The following is a 23,520-nucleotide window of genomic DNA, read 5'->3' as shown; positions in this document are numbered from 1 at the left end:
TAGAACAAAGGATCCTAATCATATTTTTCAGAACTTTTTGGAGGGAGAGCAACTTCAACTACCCATTACAATAATATACTAAAATTACAATATACTTTACAACAACCAGTTGGTTACTTTTACAAAGCCCCACCATCCACTATGCAAAGGATAAAGGGAGTCCCCACAATCCCACAACAAAATGGTGGAAGAAGAGCAGCTAATCATAGATAACTTTGAAAAAGAAACTCACCTCATCCGAAAATGATGCTAATTGATTGGGTGCTTTCATACGTTTACCTTTCTTCAAGCTACGATGACATCATGCCTTGTTTGACGAAACTCCAGAAAGGTAATTAAAAAAAAGGGCCAATGGTTGGGATAAAAGCAAAAGTTGTGGCATCTGACATTGATTGCATTGCCACCAATTACACAGGAAAATACAAATGGATGGTAGGTAAGGATACAAAGGAGGGGGGACACAAGGCTATTGGGAGTTCTTAGAGGCACGTGCAACGAATTGAAGGTCTATGATGGGGCTGCTGCTTCAGGCTTGACCAGGGACTGGTCATCCGGTTGTTGAGTAGGATAGATGAGTGCAGCAAGTGATATGGGCATGATGCAGAGTGATTTAGACTGAAGGTATTGCATGGCTGCACCGACGTCTTCCTCCATGAGCTTAGCAACCTCTCGTTCTGTGTCAACATTGGACCACTTATCCCATATATGCTGGTTGGATCTACTTTCACCACTGTCCCCCTAAAATAGAGAAAAAAACAAGAAATATTTTAACTCAAGATATAAGACACTACTTTTAAGGTCTTAGATGTTCAATTTAGTAGCAACAGGATTTCATTCATTACCTCCACAGATTGTAATGGAATGTCAGCAACAAGTTGTGCCACTGCACTGGCTCCTCCCAGCCTACTCATGCTCAGTACCTTTAGGCAGTTTAAATGCAAACCATTTACAAGACGTACAAGAATGAAAACAAGGAAATCTCCAAAACCATCTAGGGACTATGGTGGCCAAGAAATTCAATATACACTGAACTCACAAAGGAATGGAAACTCTACCAGAACATAACAGTAACATGCTACTAAGTAAGAGTTATAGATCAGGATTATCAACAATTGGCATCATAACTATTGTGGAAGTAAAGCAATCACTAGGGACCACTAGACCAGATCTAAGTTTCTTGTTGAGGCAACAACCATCCTTCAAGAGGTTATTTATATGGTAGAACAGAGGACCTCTTTTGAGAAGGCAGTGGTTACTAGAAGACTTCTAAATAAAAGTAAGAGAAATTAAAAGGCTTATCTAAAAAATATAATTAGCAGAGTGATCTGAAACCAATATAGGAAGCGTATGTAATCAGGACCAGGGGAGTATAGCTGGTAGAACAGGCCAGGAAAAGAATTAGTTTCAAATTACCAGGTGATATAGAAATATACTTATTGGCAAACTGAAATTAGCATACAAGAAAAACTGTTAACCTGTTCTTAATATAAAACTAATAAGGCATTATGTCCCAAGAAATAAAGCTAAACATGCTCAAGATACGTAACATCATAAGATAGTTAACTCAATCACCGTTGGAGAAACCAACAATCAGAAAACCACATGATTTTGTTTTTTTGAACTTGGTAACTTTATCAGAAAATCACATGATTCAAAGCCGCTAAACCCCTATCAAGGAATGTCCAACATGATGGTTAAGAGGAATTAGCAAGATCTACTAGAATGGATTAATGATAATGGTTCCAACAATTTTCAAGTGAGAATTAGATCATATCGAGAGCAATAATTGTGAAAGTAGCTTTATTGTACAGAACTTACAGGACAAACCTCATTTTCTCTGGGACATGGTAGGAAGAGTGAATGACTAAGCTAGCAATTAAGATCAACGTTAAAAAATGACATCTTACCTTAACTTGAAGCCTTAAGAACTTCACATAGTCCAGAATCTCATCAAGCATTGCGGCCCTATCTGTCTGGCAAGAGAAATATAACATTTCAATACCCCAAGCTACCACATTCCTTTTAATTTCAGATGCTGAATAACAAAGACAAAGTCCAATTCCAAAAATCCCAATTATTAGAATGTAAATTGAACCATCAGACACTCCACTGCAAATAAAAACTTGCCTACAAGATTATTCATCTTATACCTGTCGGTTTTAAGTTTTAGCATTTTATGGACATGATGTGGACGAAAAAATAAAATAACTATTATTTGTGAACATAAGACTTAATTCTTAGAGAGCCTGAGTATGACATTTGCCGATGAGTAAAGGACAACCCAATTCCCGAAAATAAAAACCTGTGGCAGGCAACTCGACATTTGGACACACCTTATTGCAGCTGGGTACCAGTTCCTGCAAAGCCTTTATTCTTTCTGATATCCTCTCTCTTCTCAGCTGCAAGAAAAAAAAAAACAGATCATTATTTAGTATTACTTGTTTCTAGAGGACTCCCACAACACCTTCATTATATCACGTTTGTCCTTGTGAACGTAGATCTTACCCTCTCAGCAATGCTATGTGGATCTGTGGCTTGTCCCCTCCGAGCTCGAACCCTAGGACGAATTGAAGGTGGGTGTGGCACAGTTACTGTTGTGCTCGTTGTTGGTGGGCCTTGAAAAGGCTGCAAGAATCCAAGAGAAATTATAAGCTAGAAAAATGCAGTAATTTTCTACTTCCCCCGTTGACAAAGAGGCCACGTTCGTCTTAGAGAAACATATTTCAAATCATAGTAACCAAGCATGAATCATCAACTAATTGAACTTCAAAAATAAAGAGATTAAACAGAATAATGGATGCAATACCAAGCACCTAAGGGTGTGGTCTAGCAATCAACGAGGTGGGAGAAGAACCATGACTCCATGAGGTCTAAGGTCTGTTAAGGCAAAAAAACCAGGTAATTTCTTCCTACATATCCAAGCCTTGGTGGGTAGAGTTACCCAACACCTGTATAGAAAAGAGATAGCAAATATCCGGTGGAATAGTCGAGGTGAGCACAAGTTGATCTTGAACACCACCATCTTAAAAGAATAAATATATAACAATCAACCTTCTTGTTATCAGATAATATGACTAAATTAGAAGAAAAAAAATACTCTTCAAGCCATACACTCCCATGTAGTCGTACGCAAGGAGCATTAAAATTGTGTATAGCTCACCAACTACAAGTTAGTATATGCATTTAAGTTTCAGCTTCTAAGCCTTTAATCATTTAAGCACAGTTTACAAAGGGCTTGACCACAAAGTTGTCTCTCATAAAACCTTGGGAAGCAAAATCCTTGAGCGGTCTAGATAATTGCAATATTTACAAGTCACAACAAAACTAACAACACACAACACACTAAAAACACTGAAACCTATCAAAATCTTTGTTTTTCTTAAAAAAAGAATCAACACATGAAAACTGAATTGGACTCAATTTTACGTTTCCAGATATTTATATTAAAATATCATCTGTATTGGAGAATAATAATGACCAATTCTGGAGAACATTTTTTAGCAATAACTTTCTCAATCAATACACACACAGTGAGTTACCTGGACATGGTGAACAGAAGGCACAGAGTGACGAACTGCATGAGATTGCAAGTGTTCTAGACCTGCATATAGATTTCCGATATTCATTCCATCTCTTTCCTGCAAAAAAAAAAAAGAAGTTAAACTCGTCTGTTTTCCATCATAGATATTATAAAAATTGGAAAATGCCAAACGCAAAAAAAAAAAATGCTTACATGCTTCACTGCATAAGGACCTGCATCGCCGACGTCATCACGGCCGTTATCCAAGCTTAATCCCAGCGGAAACAAAGGTTGCTGTAGGCCAGCAGCAGCGGCAGAGTTAAGATGAGATACGGCAGACGCCGAGGTAAACGACGTCGTCTCTGATGGAGTGCCAACATCAGCAACCGGCAAGCCAGAGTAGGGAGGAATAGCGAGAATTTGCTCGAGGAAATCGTCGGCATAGCCTTCCGGTTGGTTTGCTGCCATGCCGGAGATTTATCCGGCGAAATTAATTTTTTTCCCGGCGAGAAGAAGTTAAGGGTTTTGAGGAACTGAAATGGAATGTCTCTGTTTGTCTTTCGTGCTTTGTGGCATGCGTTTAAAAAGTGTGATGATTTTTTGATTGCTTTATTTTTTGCTGGTAGCCCCCTGGAATTCATTGTAATGTTGTCTTTTGCCCTCTATAGGTTTTGTAAATGGACAAATTGCTCTCTTTTTTTTAATAAATTTTTTTAATTGGTTTATCGTTCGAAATTTGGTGGATAATGAGTCTGTTTATCTATCCTTCTTTATGTATATATCATGTTTTTATTTATCGTAGAGTTCGAATCAATGACATATGTCTAAGATCAAAAGTCTTACGAACAAATTGTTCATTAATTTTAATTTTATTATTGATAGAGTGTTACGAAAGCATAAGTTAAATATTGATAGATAATGGCGGAGCTAGCTCTTTAGTTATGAATTAGGTCAAATGTACTAGCTTTGATATGAAATTTGAATTTGAATTAAGAAATCTGTTATATATATATATACAAATTATTAATTTTGAACCTAATCAATTTAAAAAATTAAAATTTGAATTATGAACTTTAAATTCTGGCTACCCATATCTATTGATATAGAAGGGACATTCCTTGTGTTGAAAATTTAGTTTTGTTAAATAATAAGTATTAACTATATTTGCTTCTAAGTGTGTGGTTGTGTAAATAGACTGTGTTTTCCATCTTATACTTAGTATATTAAAATTGATGAGAAAAATATTTGAAAAACAACTCTAATAAAATTCCTAGTTATAAAACATTCAAGACACATTGAAAATGTTGTCTAGTTATTGTTGCTTAAAATAAGAAATTGTGTTTAATTGATGTGTGCTATGTTTATGTACTATATGTACATTAGAAGTAAGTCTTATGTGCTTCTTAAGAAACATAAATGGTTTCGACTTCTTGAAAAACAAATAAATTTTCTGAGTTATTCTATTTATAATAACGAGATATAATAATTATTTGGTATAATAATTAAAATAAACATATACAAATTTTATATATTATTATCTGTATAATCGATTCACATTTTATGGATTGAACCAAATAATGCAGTTGTATCTCATATTTTTATCAACTCGTCGTATAATGGCATGTTCCATGAACATCTCCTTGATCAAGTTTTAAAAGGGAGAGTATGTATTAATTATTATCATTATTATGACTTATGTAGTTTGTTTTTTGTTTATATTGGCAATCCTAAAATGCAGCAAATATTGAGGCACTTCTTCTTTACTCTTTTGACTTATGGTTAATGTATCTTTCATACACAATAAGATTAAGAATAAATGAGAAAAATAAATCCAAGTTTTTCTGAAATTTTTGTTGAAATTGGAGATGGGAGAAACTTTTAAAACTTCTCATCTACAAGTTATAACAAACAAATTAAAGTAGAATTGTTGACTATCTAAAACATCATGTACATTTGAAAATTCTTTGTTATATAGTTCAATCAATAAATGAATTTGACTACTCTCATCAACAAATCTAGGGAAGTTTTCATTAGTTTCTGTAATCAATTTATAGTTTTATTACATAGTTCTTCAACTAATTTTTTAAAAGACTCACTTTGACATAACTCCAAAAAATAGTTTACGAGGAGAACTTGTTCAAAATTACATCAGGAGATCAATTACTTTTTCGCAACTGATGTAGGATTTCTTAACACTCTTACGCAACACTCGGGACCAGAAATCCAAAGTAAGGATAATATAACATGCATGGGAGTTTAACATCATCTAGATAAACAATGAGTTTGACTCTGATACAATATTGATATACGTACAAGCTTAAATGATTAAAAAAGAGCACCAACACATAAATAAGAACAAGTTGTAAAATATTGTTTCACTCCTACATTAAACTCCCTCAATTTTGGCAAAACAATCTACGATGTTCAATCTCTTAAAATCTATGTTATCAACTATATGTTGAATTCTTCAAAAAAATATATACAATTTTAAAAAATCCGAACAACATAACATAAAAGAAAACAAACTCATTACAACATAATATATATTCGACTTAGACCAACCTTAAAACATCCTCTTATTTGAAATTGGATTATCTCACAAGTAGTACTAGAAAAGATAATATAGGAGTAATATTACACATTTATAGAAGCAAACTTTATAGTAAAGTAAAAACCTCAAAACACAAAAATACTACTCACTTCAAAAGTACTTTTACATAATATACTAAATAGATATAGGCCCTATCTTGCTGTGACTTGCCTTGGAGATAGTCCTTCCTCAGAAACATCAGTAAATAGATCAATACTTTTAGACAATGCATACACAATTTCAATCATCCCTGGCCTTTTTGATGGATCTTTATTCAAACATGAAATAGCCACAGACATCACATTCACAACACTCTCCATTATTAGTTCTTCCCTTAAAAGACTTCCATCCATCCATTCTTGCAATTTCCTTACCTTCCTCTCTTCACTCCCTTCCGAAAAATCGCCAATGTTAGCCCACAAGACTTTTCCTTCATCATCTATAGCTTCCTTCCCTGACACTAGCTCGAGTAACACAACTCCGAATGAGAAAACATCCATCTTAGTGGATACAATCCCATCGGTTAGGTACTCAGGGGCGATGTACCCCTGAGTACCTACAATGTGCATTGTTATAGCATTGCACCCTGATTTAGCTAGACCAAAATTGGCAACTTTGGCTCTCATGTTGGAGTCTAAGAGAATGTTGCTAGTTTTGATGTCTTTGTGGACAACTCTTGGCCTTGTATGTTCATGAATGTACAAAAGACCATTTGCAACATCGGTTGCAATTCTTAGTCTTGTTTTCCAACTCAATTTTTCAGGTTTTTCACCATGAATCCATGAATGTAGTGAACCATTTTCAACATACTCATACACTAAGAAGCAATTTGCTTCTTTAGGGTCTATGCAAAAACCTTCTAGCTTCACCAAATTCCCATGGTTCACCTACACAAAACAAAACAAAAAAAAGGAGGAAATTGTTAAGTAGCCATACAATGCAATAATAACATATTCAATGTCATGCACAAAGTACGATTTGAAGATGGTAGAGTCAGGGGTGGACCTACCCTGCACAAAGTACGGTCTGAAGATGGTAGAGTCAGGGGTCAACCTACCCTTGGTCGAGGAAAATCACATTGTATATATAAGTATTGATATCTTTTGACACAAGTAGAAAGTTTAGTCTAGTGGTTAAGGGGTTGCAAAAGTTCCTAAATCATTGACACCACTTCATAAGAATCCCGTATCAGTCTTTAAATAGAGCATACACAAATCTTATAACTATGTTCGAAAAAGAATGACAATTTTCAATAGAATAGTACATAATACATTGTTAAAAAAAAGTTATTGATTTATCGGACCAATATCTAATATTGTAACGACGCCCTAATTATAGTAACGGCTGCAAAATAGGACTTGATGACGTTTTCTTCATTTAATAGGATTTAACTAATACTTCTAGTCAAAATAGTACAGCCAAAATGAGGTCAAATACGAGAAATTTCATTTAGGAAGAAAATTTATTTTGAACTTTGTCTTAATATAATAAATTATTAATAAAAGATGCTCTTTTCTATGGCCAAAAAAAAAAGAAAAAAATTATTTCTAGATATCATGTTAATATCTAATTTTTTATTGCAATAACAATATATCTGGTGAGAATTTTATAAATAAAATTAAAAAAATAATATATAAAAAATTTATTTTTGATATACGCTCGACTTTAATAGCAGATATGCGAGGGAAATAATTGAGAAACAAAAAGAGGAGTATTTTTAATGAAAAGATAGACATCAAAGGACAAATAAATTGAGTATTAAATGATGTAGATTAGCTTAAATTATAAATTATCAAATCCCAACGGGCATAATGGTCCACTTAAATATTTAAATAAAGTACTAATGTCTTAAGAATACGACAGGTCACTAGACCTAATAATTTAAATTGTTTAATATTTTATTAAAATTAAATACTTAATCTGATCCATTGGAGGAAAAACAATTCTGTGGTGGAATTTAACATTACTAAAATATCAGTTGAGAAAATGACAAAAATAGCCTCTAAGGAGGGAGAATATTGTTCAAAATAATTCCTTAAATTGAATTTATTTATCAAAAGTTGACACTTTTAATCTTCTCAAATACTCAATAATTTATGTTTATTAAATTTGACAAAATAATTAATAATTTAATCATAAAAACTAAAAAGATCTTATTGATATCTAAAAATATGCTGCAGAAAACATGGCATATAGACAACTTCACACCTCAAAAAAAAAAAAACACTAAATTATAGAAACAAATCAAAACTAATCAAGCTCCAAAAATCTAACATGTATATTCAATAAATATTATATGAAAAATTAAATATATTACTTTTTAACAAACTTAAAAAATGGAAACTATCAAATATAGTACATACTTAAAAAACTATTATAAATCAACCCTCCACATATATGTACCATGTTTTCTTTTTCCTTTTACTGTAGTTTGTTATTCATTATAAAGTTTAATTAAATTTAAAATCATATTAAAATGCACTTTCTAACTAAAATAACATACCTAAGAAATTTAAATTTTAAATCTTTAATTACTAAATCATTTCGTCATTTTCTCAAACATTAATTAGTACACAAAAACAATTCTTGATAACATACCAAATATATAGCAAATTCTCTATTAATAATAATAGCTCGCTTCTTAGCAAAAATAACTTCGTATTCAGATGACTCAAATCCAAAAATTTAAAATGAAAGACAAATTACTTACTACGCTACCTCAACCCGAATTGGTCCATGTTTATCATTTTCTCCGTATCAATTAGTCCACAAAAGTGATTCTTGAAAAGATACCCAAAGTATAGAAAGTTGAGTAAAAATGTTTACCTTTTGCAGAATTTTGAGTTCTTCACGAGCATTCCACTTCATTTTCTTGATTGCAAACACTTCACCATCAATTGTTCCTTTATACACAGATCCTTGTATCAAACACCCTTCATCAAATCCATCTGTTGCTTCCCAAATTTGTTCCATTTTGTACATTTTATACTTATCCAAACACTCAGATACATCAGCCAACAAATTCACTTCAACATCTTTATCAACAAAAGACCCCTTTTTTGATCCAAGATACAAACTTTTTTGTCTTTCAACATCACCATACCCTTCTTTCTTCCCTGTTTTCTCCTTGTAAAACAAACCAAGAACCAAAATCAACAAAACCCCACAAACCCCTAAACCAATTGCTAACCCTATAACAGTTCCTTTTCTGTCTTTTTCTTGATTTACTGGTGCTGAGGGTGTAGGGGGTGGGGGTGGGGTGTTTGATGATGTTGGCTGTGTAAGATTAGGTAGATTAGAAAGAGGGATGAAAAGGGTATCAAGAATCTTGGTGTTATTTCCATTAATTTGTGTTATAGATTGTGGGGTTACTCTGAATCTTGAGGCAATAGAAGAAATGTTATCATTAGGTTGAAAAACATAAGTTATGAGTAGTCTTGGTTGATTTTGTGAAGATGTTGTGTTTGGACATTTGCAAAAAATTGGGAATTTTATAGCTTGACCTATGTCAATGTTTTCTGGTACAACAGTTGGATTAACAGCCTCAACAGATTGATAAGTAGTAAGGTTTTGGAATTTAGATGTTGATACACCATACATAGTGTCACCTGATTTGAAACTGTAGTTAAAGCCAGCATAAGATATGCTACCAAAAGTTGTGTTGATGTTGTTACAAGAACACGTGATGGGGATAAAAAGGGGTTGATCATTAACAAGAGTTGTGTTTGGGTTGGAAATATTACTAGGGTTTGCTATCATTAGTCTACTTACTGAAAATAGATCACCAATTGAGGCTAAATCAAGAAACTCTGGTGCTCTAGCTCTGTATAACACATAAGTTTGACATGGATTGAATTGCTCAGGATTACAAGTATATCCTGTTATGCTTGGTGGCTCTTGTGCATAACATATTATGTTTTGGTTCAATATGAATGATAAGAAGAAGAGAAGTGAAAAAATAAATATTGGTTTTGTTATCATTTTCTTGGTTTTGTGTTTTGTTGAAGGAGAGATGTGTGTGTATATAATATGATGTTGTTATAAGAGGTTTATATACCAAAGTTCTTGTTTTTTTTGTCATAGTCTTGGTTTTCGACCATTTAATGAGTGATGGGGATTTTCTGCATTATTTGATTGGTTGTTGTTATTTATTTTCTCATATGGTATTGTCTTTAACATTAAAGGAAGATGGTTTTTTTTTTCCAATTTGTTGGTCCCACCTAGAAGGGTTTTTGGTCAACCATATTGTAGAAAATACTCGTGTTTATATTTGTTGTTTTTCTCCAGGATGTTTTCACATGTTTGGACTAGCTATTTCTGAGATACATCTTTTTCCAAGGTACATTTAACTATTGCAAGAATTAGGGAAAATACTTTTCATTCAAGGTCGGTTGGCAGTTGGTTTGGAGTTGAGTTATGCAAGTATCGGGTTCTTAATAAGTAATATCATGTTTGTTAGCTGATTTAGGAGGTAAATTATTCATTATAAAATCAATATGGTGTTTGATTTGCAATTTAGATAACTGCATAACTAATACATGTAATTGTAAAGAATTACACTAGAACAACCTTAAACATGCTTTTATTCTGAATTAGATTTACCACTACTACTATAGAAGATAATATAGGAGTAATATTACACATATATAGAAGAAAAACTTTTAAGGAAAGTAAAAACCTCAAAACACAAAATGCTACTCCACTTCAAAACAACTTTACATAATATGCTTGTACTATTATGTAGTCTATCTTGCTGTGACTTGCCTTGGAGATAGTCCCTCCTCTGAAACATCAGAAAATAGATCAATACTTTTAGACAACGCATACACAATTTCAATCATGCCTGGCCTTCTTGAAGGATCTTTATTCAAACATGAAATAGCCACAGACATCACATTCACAACACTTTCGATAGTTAATTCTTCCCTCAAAAGACTTTCATCCATCCATTCTTGCAATTTACTCACCTTCCTTTCTTCACTCCCTTCTGAAAAATCACTAACTTTTGCCCACAAGACTTTCCCTTCATCGTTGATAGCCTCCTTCCCTGACACAAGCTCGAGCAACACAACTCCGAATGAGAAAACATCCATCTTAGTGGATACAATCCCATCGGTTAGGTACTCGGGGGCGATGTACCCCTGAGTACCTACAATGTGCATTGTTATAGCATTGCACCCTGATTTAGCTAGACCAAAATTGGCAACTTTGGCTCTCATGTTGGAGTCTAGGAGAATGTTGCTACTTTTGATGTCTTTGTGGACAACTCTTGGCCTTGTATGTTCATGAATGTATAAAAGACCATTTGCAACATCAGTTGCAATTCTTAGTCTTGTTTTCCAACTCAATTTTTCAGGTTTTTCACCGTGAAGCCAAGAATGTAGTGAACCATTTTCAACATACTCATAGACTAAGTAGCAATTTGCTTCTTTAGGGTCTATGCAAAAACCTTCTAGCTTCACCAAATTCCCATGGTTCACCTACACAAACAAAAAAAGTTGAAAAGAATGACATATATTCTATCCAGTAACAGTTTAACTTTAAAGTGTTCATGTTATCCTTAATGAAATGATTTTTACGTCACATAAATTGGGATGAGGGATAGTAGTATACAAAAAAATTCTCTAGTGGATACGTATATATGCTGAATTTTACGTGACGTTTTTTCTTTACCTTTTGCAGGATTTTGAGTTCTTCACGGGCATTCCATTTCATTTTCTTGATTGCTAACACTTCTCCATCAATTGTTCCTTTATACACAGACCCTTGAATCAAACACTCTTCATCAAATCCATTTGTTGCTTCCCAAAGTTGTTCCATTTTATACATTTTATACTTATCCAAACAGTCTGATAAATCAGCCATCAAATTCACTTCAACATCTTTATCAACAATAGACCCCTTTTTTGATCCAACATACAAACTTTTTTGTCTTTCTATATCACTATACTTTTCTCTCTTTACTGTTTTCTCCTTGTAAAACAAACCAAGAATCAAAATCAACAGCAGCCCACAAACCCCTAAACCAATTGCTAACCAAATGACAGTCCCTTTTCTGTCATTTTCTTGAATTACTGGAGCTGGTGCTGTGGGTGGTGGTGGTGGTGGTGGGGTGTTTGAAGATGCTGGCCGTGTAAGATTAGGTAGATTCGGAAGAGGGATGAAAATGGTATCAAGAATCTTGATATTATTTCCATTCATTTGTGTTATGGATTGTGGGGTTATCCGGAATCTTGATGCGATAGAAGAAATGTTATCATTAGGCTGAAAAACATAAGTTATGAGTAGTCTTGGTTGATTTTGTCTTGTGGTTGGACACTTGCAAAAAATTGGGAATTTTATGGTCTGTCCTATAGCAATTTTGGTTGCTTCAACTGTGGGATTAACAGCCTCAACAGATTGATAAGTAGTAAGATTTTGGTATTTGGTTACTGACATATCATACATAGTGTCACCTGCTTTGAAACTGTAGTTTAAGCCAGCATAAGATATGCTACCAAATGTTGAGTTGATGTTGTTGCAAGAACATTTGATGGGGACAAAAAGGGGTTGATCATTTACAAGAGTTGTGTTTGGGTTGGAAATATTACTAGGATTTGCAATCATTAGCCTACTTACTGAAAAAAGATCACCAATTGAGGCTAAATCAAGAAACTGTGGTCCTCTAGCTCTGTATAACACATAAGTTTGACATGGATTGAATTGGTTGGGATTACAAGTATATCCTGTTATGCTTGGTGGGTTTTGTGCATAACATATGTTTTGGTTGAATATGAATGATATGAAAATAAGAAGTGAAAAACCAAATATTGGTTTTGTTATCATTTTTTGGCTTTGTTTTTTGTTGAAGGAGATATGTGTGTTTGTATAAAATTTGATGGAGTTTTATGAAGTTTATATACCCAACTTCTTGTTGTTTTTTCCTCATGTATAGTCTTGGTATTCATTATTTCATGATTGATGGGGATTTTTTTTCCATTTAATTGGTTGTTGTGGAATTCCTCATATGGTGGTGTTGAACTTTAAGGGTGTTTGGTAGAGTATTAACAGCAATAATACATGCATTAGTTTTGTGTATTAGTAATATTTCGTTTAATACATTTTATCAAGTTATTTGTACACTATTTTGTGTATTAAGATGCGTATTACTAATTTAATAAATTTCTAGGTATTAGTAATGCAAGAGGTTTTATAATGCATGCATTAGCATGGTTAAAGGTTTATAATGCATGCATTAGCATGGTTAAAGGCCTCATTTCTCTTCATATTTTTTTTTTTTACATTTTTCCACCATAAATTGTAAATGGTATCTTTTATAAATAAATATTTGTATATCATGCATGCTATTTTTGATATACCAAAGAAACATAAATATACTACAAATAAAAAATATTTATCATTTATAGAAATAACCTTTTTTCACTTGATCACTTTTAATACATTTATAATACTCCTTTAATTCATATTATAGAAAATAACTTATTATTCACATATAATACAAGTTTTATTGATGTATAGTACATTTATTGTATAATCATACATTTATAATACAACGTGTCAACTTTTTATTAAATAAGCATAATATATTTTTAAAAATAGTTATAATACATATATATTGCATACTTAATTCACTTTTAAGACATATTACAAATTTAACATAATATTGTTATAAATGATAATAAATAAAAAATATCGCTAAATTTAATAATTATTCATTAAAGATATTCATTCAAATAATTTATGTATAATTAATTAATATATTTTTAATTTAAGCATTATTAATACACTCTATACGGAGATGGGGGTTTCCAATTTGATGGTCCCACCTAGAAGAGCTATTTTGTCAACCATATGGAGTGGGCTGATAGTTGTTTGGAGTTAAAGTTAAATAGATATCAAATTCTGCACAAGTAATATTATGTTTAGTGTCTCGTCATGAGATAAATTATGTATAATGTCAAATTGATTTGCAGTTTAGAAATTTGCTTTTAACTAAGACACATACAAGTTACAAAAGAATCTATATATTACTTTATGTAAAATAGAAAATGAAATAACTAAAACACAATATTAATTATGAGAAAATTTATGTGTTATTTTATACATGATAAAATATATAAATAACTAAACTCTGTATATTAATAGCCAATATTAAGCCAAATTTTATTTTCCAAATCAAACGTCAACTTTGGTCTAGAATTCTAATACCCAAATTCCACTTTGGATTTATTTAGGAAGACCGCGACTTATAAAGTTGACTATGGAAGCCAATGGGGCCTTTAAGGAGTATTAAAATAACTTTTGCCATCAAAATAGTGACATAAATAATTGGTATTATCTGACACTGCTTCGTATTTCTTATAAAAAATAAATTATTCATCTCCTAAACTTAGTAAGTGATAAATTCAAAAATAAAGCCTCAAAATTATCAAAGTCTTAATTTTAAAAAGGAATTTAGAATTTGAAAGTTACAAATATAATAAAAATTTTTGAATAAAAGTTATTGAATTTGAACTCACTTTCAATTTACAAGCTAAATTGTGATGACAAAAAGATGACACTTCTTGTCAGTCTCTAAGTCACTGCTGTCTTTGTGATAGTGGTCTTTGACTAAGTCCATTTTTACAAAGTCATACACTATTCAAGAGTTAAATATCAGTGTAATGAGATTTAAAAAGATAAAATATGAATAACTTTATCTTTTCCTTTTTAATTTAAATTTGAGATCGACAATCTAAGTAACCTCCGTTGATGAGTTAAAAGATAGGAAAGTACTAATGCACTTAGGTTTGTTGAGCCTCATAATTTTTTTGGTCCAATGTAAGCTTCACATTTGTGCATTTGTTACCTTTTACTATGATTGGTAACATCATAAGTACCATTTCTATTGTACATTTTTCCCATATCGAGTCTACCTTTGTCCTTAGTACTGATGAAATTAAAACAATTGGACATTAAAATATATGATTATTGTTGAGAATGCTAACTAATGGATACTAATATATAAGATGTAGGATTCTCTTAATAATACCTTGTTAACTTAGTTTAAAACAGATAATATCATACGATATAAAAATATTAATCCAACAACCTGTATTAGAGCTAATGATTCGATGATACGATTTGAGTGACATACAATTAATCTCTAAATTCGCCCATAAATGATAAAGACTTTTAAACTTGTAATTTGGAAGACCAAGACTTTTAAACTTGACAATGGAAGCCAATGGAGTCATTTGGAGGGTAATGGAGGGGTCATTAAAAGGACTTTTGCTATCAAATAGTGACACATAAATGCTTGGTATTATTTGACACCACTTCATTTTTTTTTAATTTCTGATATTTTCATAATATCTGAAATTTCAAATCTCATCGAAAGTTTGGCTAAACAAGCTAGTACTAGACAAAGAATAAAGAGAAATAAAGATAAATATACCTTCGAACTATCGTAAATGGTATGCAGATATCCTCTGTCATACTTTTAGGACATTGGTGCCCCTATCGTCAAAAAACTAAAACATATATACCGTTTATACTAACGGACATATACGTGTCATAATCTTATCCATCAACTTGACATTTATTAAATATCGGATCGACTGTCTCCCTATTTAGTCTTCTTTAGAGTGAAGGGCATATATGCTCTAGTTTTTGGATGACAGGGGCACCAATGTTTCAAAAGTGTGACAGAGGGCATTTGCATACCATTTACAATAGTTCGGGAGATATATTTGTCCCTTTTCTCTTGAAATCATCTGTCTTACCTAAATCTTAAATGTTAGTCCAATATTATGAAGTTTATTCTACTAACATATTTAATGAATTTCTCAACAATATACATGTTTTGAATCGAAACTATTGAGTTTTATTGAACTTGTACCAAGTCCGCGCATCAAATTCCACTTATAAGCTAAATTGTGACAATTCTTCCAAAATAATTTTGCATACACCTATGTTATTCACTGCTGTCTTTGTAAAAGTGATCTTTGACCAAGTCTATTTGAACAAGTCATACCTTATCTTGTCTTAGTCAAGAGTTAATAATAAGAAGCACTAATTAAATTTTGAGGTTAGTTGAACCTTATAATTTTCATTTTTGCTCCAATCAAAGCTTCAATTTATGCATTTGTCACCTATAATTACTATGATTAGTAACTTCATAAGTCATGAAAAAATGTCATCATTTCTATTGCACCATCACCAAGTCCCAATTTTAATAATAATTGTAATTTTTCCTATTTCAAATCCTTTGTAAGTCCAACTTAACTTCATATTAGTTTGAAATTTGAAATTTCAATTTTATAAAATTTAAGTTATTATTTTTTTTTACTATGTGATAAATAGTGTTTATCCAAGCTTCTTGTGTGTGTACTTTTGCTCTTCAATTACTCTTAAGGCAAATTCAGAATTTTTAAATGCGAAGTCATGCAACATCCAATGCCCTTTTCTGATGATGTTTAAAAATTTAATATAAATAGTACTTATATCTTTTGAGAAATAATTAACTATTACTTTCTCTATTTCAGTTTATGTGATATTTTTCATTTTTCAGAGTCAAATAGTTTAAGTATGATCGAAAATTTGCACGTACAATCTTTAATATTTTTCAAAATTTAAATTTATATATTTGTAAACTACGTTAAAAGTAATATAAGTCGTAATAATTGACAATTCAAAATAATTAAAAGATATATATAAAAATTTACGATCAAAGATAGACTTGTTTGAATCTCGAAATTCAAAAAGTGTCGCTTAAATTGGAACGGAAGTAGTACATAGAGCTAATTCAGTAGGTATATTTACACATACAACAAGCAATATCAGAACATTCATAAAAAATATTAGAAAAAAAAGCCAAATCATGTTAGTTATCACTCATCATTCAATCAAACTTTTCAACTCTTAAGTTCCTTCTTAATGTAACTTTAAACATCCTATGTACTTTGATTTATACAACTCTCATCGCAGTAGCGCAATCAGAATTTTTATTAAGGAAATTCAAAATATAAAGAATTGATAAAGGGATTTGACATATACTAATAAGAAATATATAACTTTGACCTTATATATACAGTGTAATTCTTCAGCTAGGGAGTTCATTAGAGTTTTTTTTTCATCTCAATGTAGTTAAGAAACATATAGTACAACCATGGAACAACACCAGATCATATGCATCTTCGAGTAATCGATGAAATCCAATGATCATTACGCGATTCATTTAGATACCTTAATGATATATTCAGAACATATGAATTCGTTGTTCTTTTTTATTTCTATCGTTTCATGATATCGTCCTTCTTAACAGTAAAATCCCATAAATCACCATATTTTTCGTTGAATTCCCAAATGTCCATTGTGTTATAATCCGATATTAACTTATCTCGCGCACCTCTCTCCATGTTATATATTTGAGGCTCGAAATTGTGTGCTTCACTTGGTTTGTCCATCTCAATGATACAGAACACAATTGTAAACACAGCTGCTCCAATGTACAAATACTCCCCCTGCATTGTCAAAGAAGTGAAAATACAAGACTTTTAGTTGCTGGAAACGGGTGTTTTCGAGCCTCGAAAAATGTGTAATATAGTAGAGATTTAGTCATTAACTTACAGGAACATTGAAGTACATTCCTGCAACTATTGCTGGAGGAAACAGCCATGAAATGATACCTATTGTCGAACACCAGAAAAATAAGTTATTTTAAGTAAATAACTAAAGAAGCACTCAAGGGTGTGCCCTAGTGGTCAATGAACTGGTTAAGAGTCACGAGGTCTCATCACGTTCAATTCTCAGCGAGAGAAGAAAAATTCTAGGTGATCCTTTCATTTGTCTTATCCACTGTGGATGAATAGAGTTTTTTTTTTCCACCCGATGTCCGGAGCTTACATTGGAATTACGACTAAATTCGAATCGCACATTGCAGGTCCTATATTTGAGGGTGACGCTCCCAACATGATTTTCTCAATAGATCATATCCAATACTCAAACCCGAGACCTGTGGTTAAGAGTGAAACACTCCCACCAGTGAACCACAATCGGTGTTGGTAGATGGATAGAGTTAGCTGATACTTGTTGCTGATGGAAAGTATTTCGTGAAATTAGTCAAAGTGCGAAAAGTAAATGACTAAGTTAATGATCATATTATTATGGTAATTTGTTACATACCTTGAAATCCTGTTGGGGGTGCAATAGCAGCATAATCTTCTGCTATGGATCCCCAAAATGATACTGAAAATGCAAGTGATATAGAATTAAGTATAGTTTAAGTATAAATACATTTACCTATTTTTGTAAAAATAGCTACTCAAATATTGTGTTTTTCGAAGAATTTGAACACGTGGAGTTCACCAATTTCACGTTGGACAAATATGAAACGATTTATTAAACGAAAAGTCGAACGAAGACTAACTTGATCGAATTCATATAATAATACATTGGACAAATTTAGATATTTTTCAATTCAAATTACAAATTAAATCGAAAAAAACACACACATATTGTTATGTACCTTTTTTATCTTCACTTTCAAAGTACGTATGATGATCATCGTATTTTCCAAAAACATAATCTTCCTGCAACAAATTAAAATAAAATAAAATTAGTTAACATGCGTCTGCCTTAAAATAAATCCGTCAAAATTTCAATAAAAAAAAAATTATTACATAAATATATAAATATGCCCTTCAATTTTGTTTCAGTTACATCTATATCCTCTTATTTTCGATGTACACAAATAGAGACTTATATAAAATTGAAAAAATAGATACATTTGTCAGTTAAAAAAAGCCAAGTTAAAAGGACATTTTGTATTATATCAAAATTATTCGATATCTATGTTGATGAAAGATATTAAACTTACTCAAACACTACAATTATTTAAAAACAACGAAGAAAAGAAAAGAAACATTACAATGTCAATGCCATTAGTTCTCCATCGATCAACAGGATCTTCGTTGATATCTGGTTCTATCTCTGTTAGTCCTGCATACAATCTTGTTGATGATCTAAATCCACCACATTTTGTACCAATTTTCGAGGAAATCGAACATGGATTTCCTCGAAAAAGAACACTCCATTTTGTTGAGAATACTGAATTGGGAACTGGAATTGTGGAGAGTAGTGAAAGTGTTAAAGAATTCTCCATTGTTGTTGAGTAGTGTTGCTCTGTTCTTGCTTGTTTACTCTATGTTTTCTAACTTTATTATCCATATATTTTGAATGGTTAAGGCTATACGTGGATAAGGCTATTATATATTATGGTTTTATATTTTTTTTTTAATATCTATTTAGTCTCTTATTGTGTTACCACAATTTCCGACCCCTTTTAACTTGATTTCATCTGACATCTATGTCTTTCAACTTTGATTGTAGATAAATCAACACTTAAATTTATATAACATTGAACAAACATAAACAGACGTACTACGTGATATAATGCACGTAGGACATTATATAGGATGCAAATTGTCACGTACGATGTCACATAGGATGTGTCTACTTGTTTAATTATATACATATTTATATGTCTGCTTGTAATTGTACATATCCAGAATTGGAGAACGTAAATGTCTATTTAAATGAGATTATTCAAAATGCTTTAAACAAAATAAATTAGCCTCTCTTAGCCATAAACCAGATTTTTTTTTTGCTTACCATTATAAAAATTATTTTAAAACTATTTTAAAAAAATATTTTCACCAATATTTCAAAATTTTAAATTTTTTTCCAACTTATGACAAAAATAAGGGAGAAAAAAGGAGGAAAATATCGACGACATTCATACAGAAATAATTATTTCAATAGGAAACTATTTAATTATAAGTAAGTTTAGGTTTAGCAAACATAAAAAATCATATTTGTATACTATAACTATAGTTTGTATAATTGCGGCCCATACCAAATTTTATACTTGCTATGGTACATTAAATCATTGGCAGCCTCTCGTTTGTATAAATCGTTGACAACCTCTAAATTCAATTTTATGTGTTTGTATATCTGCATAAAATTTGAATTTGTATACAATGTATCGAAATAAAACATTTGTATATCAAATCGCTCTCTCTCTCGAGTTATATAACACAAAGTATACATTGTAATTTGTGTTTATATAAAGCGAGAAAGAGAGAATGACAAAAGAGAACTTGTAGAGGAAATCTGTATTTGTATAATTATAAGTGTATATGACGAAATTATATGTATGTGTACATATAATTTTCTCCCGCTTTATACAAATACAAACACAATTTATTCATTTGCCTTTTGTATAAAGTGAGTGAGACGAGGGAGAGTGACGAGCAAGACCTGGGAGAGTGGCAAGCGAAATTCGTCGGGGAGAGAGGTGAATGACAATTGTTTGCTACGAGTTACAATTAAATCAAAGTATGATTATAACATTAATTTGAATTAATAATTTGATATTTTATATAATTTTTCCTTTAATTATTAAGCAACTGTACGTATACTGTATCTTTCTTTTATGTATATCCAAAATTCAATACAAAAGAACGACAATAATATTTTCATCTATCTAATCCATCTACCATGATATTAATACAAATTAAACGAATATGACCATGTAAATTCATTTCAAGTTTGAATCAAAGATCATAGATATAATAAGACTGTGTAGCTATAGTTTCAATAATTGCGCTTCATAATTATAATTTCATTTGCTATGGAGGTTGCGTTTATATATTTCGCTTGTTCGTTTGTATATTTCTCTTGCGAATATACAAACATGGTAAGTATATACAAATGGAGGTCATAGTTTGTATATTTTACTTGCGAATATACAAACAAATTAAGTATATACAAATTTTGTATTGATATATTTAGAATTTTTTTTAAACTTCGTTTGTCTATTTTAATATATTTCACTTGCCATATACAAACATGCTATTTTATTATGATAAATCTTATACAAATAGCTAAGGTAAACATATACAAATTCTAGATTAAACAATCAGGAATCGTATTAGATAAACTTTTTTAACGACAAATCTTGAAGAATACTTGAAAATTTGTCACGACCCAAAAATGGACGTGTTGGCACTCGTCTTATCCCACCAAGACAAGTCAGCCTAAAACTTACAATAAAATGCGGAAAATTTATAAGTTACTTAAAAGTACCCCAAAACCTGGTTGTCACGTGTACAAGCCTCTAAAGTATTACAATTGATTCAAAAGAAAAACTCAAGTCTCTAATGAACTTGTTTCTAGAATAGAACAAGATCATAATTAAGGAGAAGAAAGTCTGTTGTGATGGAAACAACTACCTGACAAATCTCCAAGAAGCCTCGGAAAAGAAGAGAATGACAAGTACAACAAAAATCCAGGCTCATAACCTACAAAAATTTGTAGTAGTAAGGGGTGAGTACCAAACCACACGGTACTCAGCAAGTAAACCTCTAAACACAAGTTAAGGGGATAAAATACGGGTACTCCTACCACCCCCAACCAAACCTCCACAACTATAACCTGCATTAAAATCAACCCAACCTAACAGCTCACAGTTTACATAGCACGTAGCTCAACAACAACACTTAGACGATTTACATTCCTCAACAACATGCTCAATATTGATCAATCACAAGTTCCGCAGAAAGGCAATCAAAAGATCAGCAAAATATGATATCAAGTTCACTAATGATAAGTATGTGCAATGCAATGGAATGCAATGTCAAGTATAATGATGCATGTCTGACCTAGTGATACACACCCGCTGTCTCTCAGTCCGGGACCCATGGGGGACATATCTGTCCATGCATCTGTCGCGGCGCACGACACGACCCTCGATAATAGTAACCATCGCAGCGTGCGATACGTCCCTCAAAATATAGTATCCATCGCGGCGCGCGATACGTCCCTCGAAATATAGTATCCATCGCGGCGCGCGATACGTCCCTTGAAATGGTACATCCTCTTAAGTACCCATTCTTTCTCAATGCACATAACAGTTGTCACAACCAATGCCTCAGAATAATGCAGATGACAAGTTCACACAAATAATGAGGAGATGACCATTTTCATAACATCGCACAGTTAACAACCAGACAAACATGAAGTTACATCAACAATGATTCAACAAGCCTTCAACCCTTTCTCAACACAACACACATAAACAATTAATCACATTGCCTTGTTGTTATCCCCATTCTTTTCATCATTAGAATTAATCAATGTGAACAAGTCAACCCATCACCAATCCCGTTACTCCCAACATATACCACAAGGACATACACACATTTCATACACTTAAAAAGAGTTTAGAAATTCACTTGCCTCAAGTAGTCGAACAATGACTCCAAAACTTGAGCCTTCCTCTTTTGGTTGACTTTCAAACCAATAAAATCTATTCAAATAAATAACCACGATATGATTTCGAAACTAACAACATTCATATTGCTATATCTCTAGCTTACACCCAAAACTCATCCAAATTTATAATAAAATTTCTAAATCTTTATTCCAACCAATTGATCAAATCTCATATTTTCTGAATTTCAAGTTTAGGGTTAAATCTTAATTCTCCGAATAACATAATTATAATGATTTTATATATCATAATGCACCCACTATTTAACACATATCTCAATATATCAAAACTTGAATCCTAATATGATAATCAAATGAAAATAATTAAAGCCGAAACTAACTGCCCAACACATTAATGGCGGACTACAAAACTATTTGCTGAAACCACTTATTTTCAATGTTCAAATTCATATTTATCGTTCCACTATTAATAATCCTAATCTTAGAGTAATCATTGTCCAATGATTAGGACTAATCATTGTCCAATGATTGAACCATAATACTTATACACATTTATAACCCCAAGTTCACAAGTTCATATATTAGTATAAATTATACACGTTTTAACCTAAAAATCTATTCCTAGTTACACAAAAATTTAATAGAAAGGATAAGAATAATTACCTTGATATCTCGAGATAAAAATATCGTTGTTTCTCCTCCTTTTTCCTTTTCTTTTCTCCCTTTCTTTTCTTTTCTTATCTGCGTTTTTTATCGTTGTTTCTCCTCCTTTTTCCTTTTCTTTTCTCCCTTTCTTTTCTTTTCTTATCTGCGTTTTTTCTTTCTTTCAGATCATTCTTTTTTTTTTCTTCTCATAAGCCGTGCGGCTTTCACCGGTTAGGGCACTTTGCCCCTTTTTTAATTTTATTTTATTAATTTATTTAATTAATTCCTTTTCTATTTTTTTTCTATTTTTTTAATTATTTTTTTTAGCAATAAAATAATCTTTTATTAAATCTAAAATCATGTCACTCATTGTTACAAGTCATATAAATTATTTATAAAATCTACTAAAAAGGTTAATATAAAAATAATAGTTGGAATTTCTAAACGACTAAGAGGATCATTACAAAATTCTAGATTTATACAATTAGGA

General features: G+C 31.7%; 4 protein-coding genes across 4 annotated transcripts; all 4 read right to left on the bottom strand.

Moving 5' to 3' along the window:
• Nucleotides 1-34: 34 nt before the first annotated feature.
• Nucleotides 35-4,097, bottom strand: LOC101267267 (transcription factor UNE12). The gene is made up of 7 exons (XM_004247588.5): nucleotides 3,734-4,097; nucleotides 3,540-3,638; nucleotides 2,506-2,625; nucleotides 2,334-2,399; nucleotides 1,908-1,973; nucleotides 843-920; nucleotides 35-738 (listed from the first exon to the last, which is right to left on the bottom strand). The coding sequence occupies exons 1-7, from the start codon at nucleotides 3,986-3,988 to the stop codon at nucleotides 508-510; spliced, it is 915 nt and encodes a 304-aa protein (XP_004247636.1). The 5' UTR covers nucleotides 3,989-4,097; the 3' UTR covers nucleotides 35-507.
• A 1,949-nt stretch (nucleotides 4,098-6,046) lies between these two features.
• LYK9 (LysM receptor-like kinase 9) lies at nucleotides 6,047-10,091 on the bottom strand. Its single transcript, XM_004247586.5, has 2 exons — nucleotides 8,937-10,091; nucleotides 6,047-6,997 (listed from the first exon to the last, which is right to left on the bottom strand). The coding sequence occupies exons 1-2, from the start codon at nucleotides 10,089-10,091 to the stop codon at nucleotides 6,263-6,265; spliced, it is 1,890 nt and encodes a 629-aa protein (XP_004247634.1). The 3' UTR covers nucleotides 6,047-6,262.
• Nucleotides 10,092-10,589: 498 nt separating this feature from the next.
• Nucleotides 10,590-13,164, bottom strand: Lyk8 (LysM receptor-like kinase). Its single transcript, NM_001368394.1, has 2 exons — nucleotides 11,784-13,164; nucleotides 10,590-11,590 (listed from the first exon to the last, which is right to left on the bottom strand). Exons 1-2 carry the CDS (start codon nucleotides 12,933-12,935, stop codon nucleotides 10,856-10,858), a joined length of 1,887 nt encoding a protein of 628 aa, NP_001355323.1. The 5' UTR covers nucleotides 12,936-13,164; the 3' UTR covers nucleotides 10,590-10,855.
• A 3,978-nt stretch (nucleotides 13,165-17,142) lies between these two features.
• LOC101266364 (photosynthetic NDH subunit of subcomplex B 5, chloroplastic) lies at nucleotides 17,143-19,347 on the bottom strand. Its single transcript, XM_004247585.5, has 5 exons — nucleotides 19,021-19,347; nucleotides 18,619-18,682; nucleotides 18,276-18,338; nucleotides 17,721-17,779; nucleotides 17,143-17,614 (listed from the first exon to the last, which is right to left on the bottom strand). The coding sequence occupies exons 1-5, from the start codon at nucleotides 19,252-19,254 to the stop codon at nucleotides 17,384-17,386; spliced, it is 651 nt and encodes a 216-aa protein (XP_004247633.1). The 5' UTR covers nucleotides 19,255-19,347; the 3' UTR covers nucleotides 17,143-17,383.
• Nucleotides 19,348-23,520: the final 4,173 nt, after the last annotated feature.

Source organism: Solanum lycopersicum, chromosome 9, assembly GCF_036512215.1.
Source record: "Solanum lycopersicum chromosome 9, SLM_r2.1".
NCBI lineage: Eukaryota > Viridiplantae > Streptophyta > Magnoliopsida > Solanales > Solanaceae > Solanum > Solanum lycopersicum.
The sequence above is the reverse complement of the archived record's forward strand: the minus strand, read 5'-3'. Positions and strand labels throughout refer to the sequence as shown.

Bases quoted from the DNA above. Each gene is read 5' to 3' on its own strand.
- LOC101267267 (XM_004247588.5), bottom strand. From the start codon at position 3,988: ATGGCAGCAAACCAACCGGAAGGCTATGCCGACGATTTCCTCGAGCAA. The intron at 2,626-3,539 runs GTAACTCACTGT...GGATTCTTGCAG, and splicing joins CTTCTGTTCACCATGTCCAG to CCTTTTCAAGGCCCACCAAC. The intron at 921-1,907 runs GTAAGATGTCAT...AACTGCCTAAAG, and splicing joins TCTTAAGGCTTCAAGTTAAG to GTACTGAGCATGAGTAGGCT.
- LYK9 (XM_004247586.5), bottom strand. From the start codon at position 10,091: ATGATAACAAAACCAATATTTATTTTTTCACTTCTCTTCTTCTTATCA. The intron at 6,998-8,936 runs GTAAACATTTTT...TGTTTTGTGTAG, and splicing joins AACTCAAAATTCTGCAAAAG to GTGAACCATGGGAATTTGGT.
- Lyk8 (NM_001368394.1), bottom strand. From the start codon at position 12,935: ATGATAACAAAACCAATATTTGGTTTTTCACTTCTTATTTTCATATCA. The intron at 11,591-11,783 runs GTAAAGAAAAAA...TTGTTTGTGTAG, and splicing joins AACTCAAAATCCTGCAAAAG to GTGAACCATGGGAATTTGGT.
- LOC101266364 (XM_004247585.5), bottom strand. From the start codon at position 19,254: ATGGAGAATTCTTTAACACTTTCACTACTCTCCACAATTCCAGTTCCC. The intron at 18,683-19,020 runs GTAATGTTTCTT...AATTTGTTGCAG, and splicing joins GAACTAATGGCATTGACATT to GAAGATTATGTTTTTGGAAA. The intron at 17,780-18,275 runs GTATGTAACAAA...GTTCGACAATAG, and splicing joins ACCCCCAACAGGATTTCAAG to GTATCATTTCATGGCTGTTT.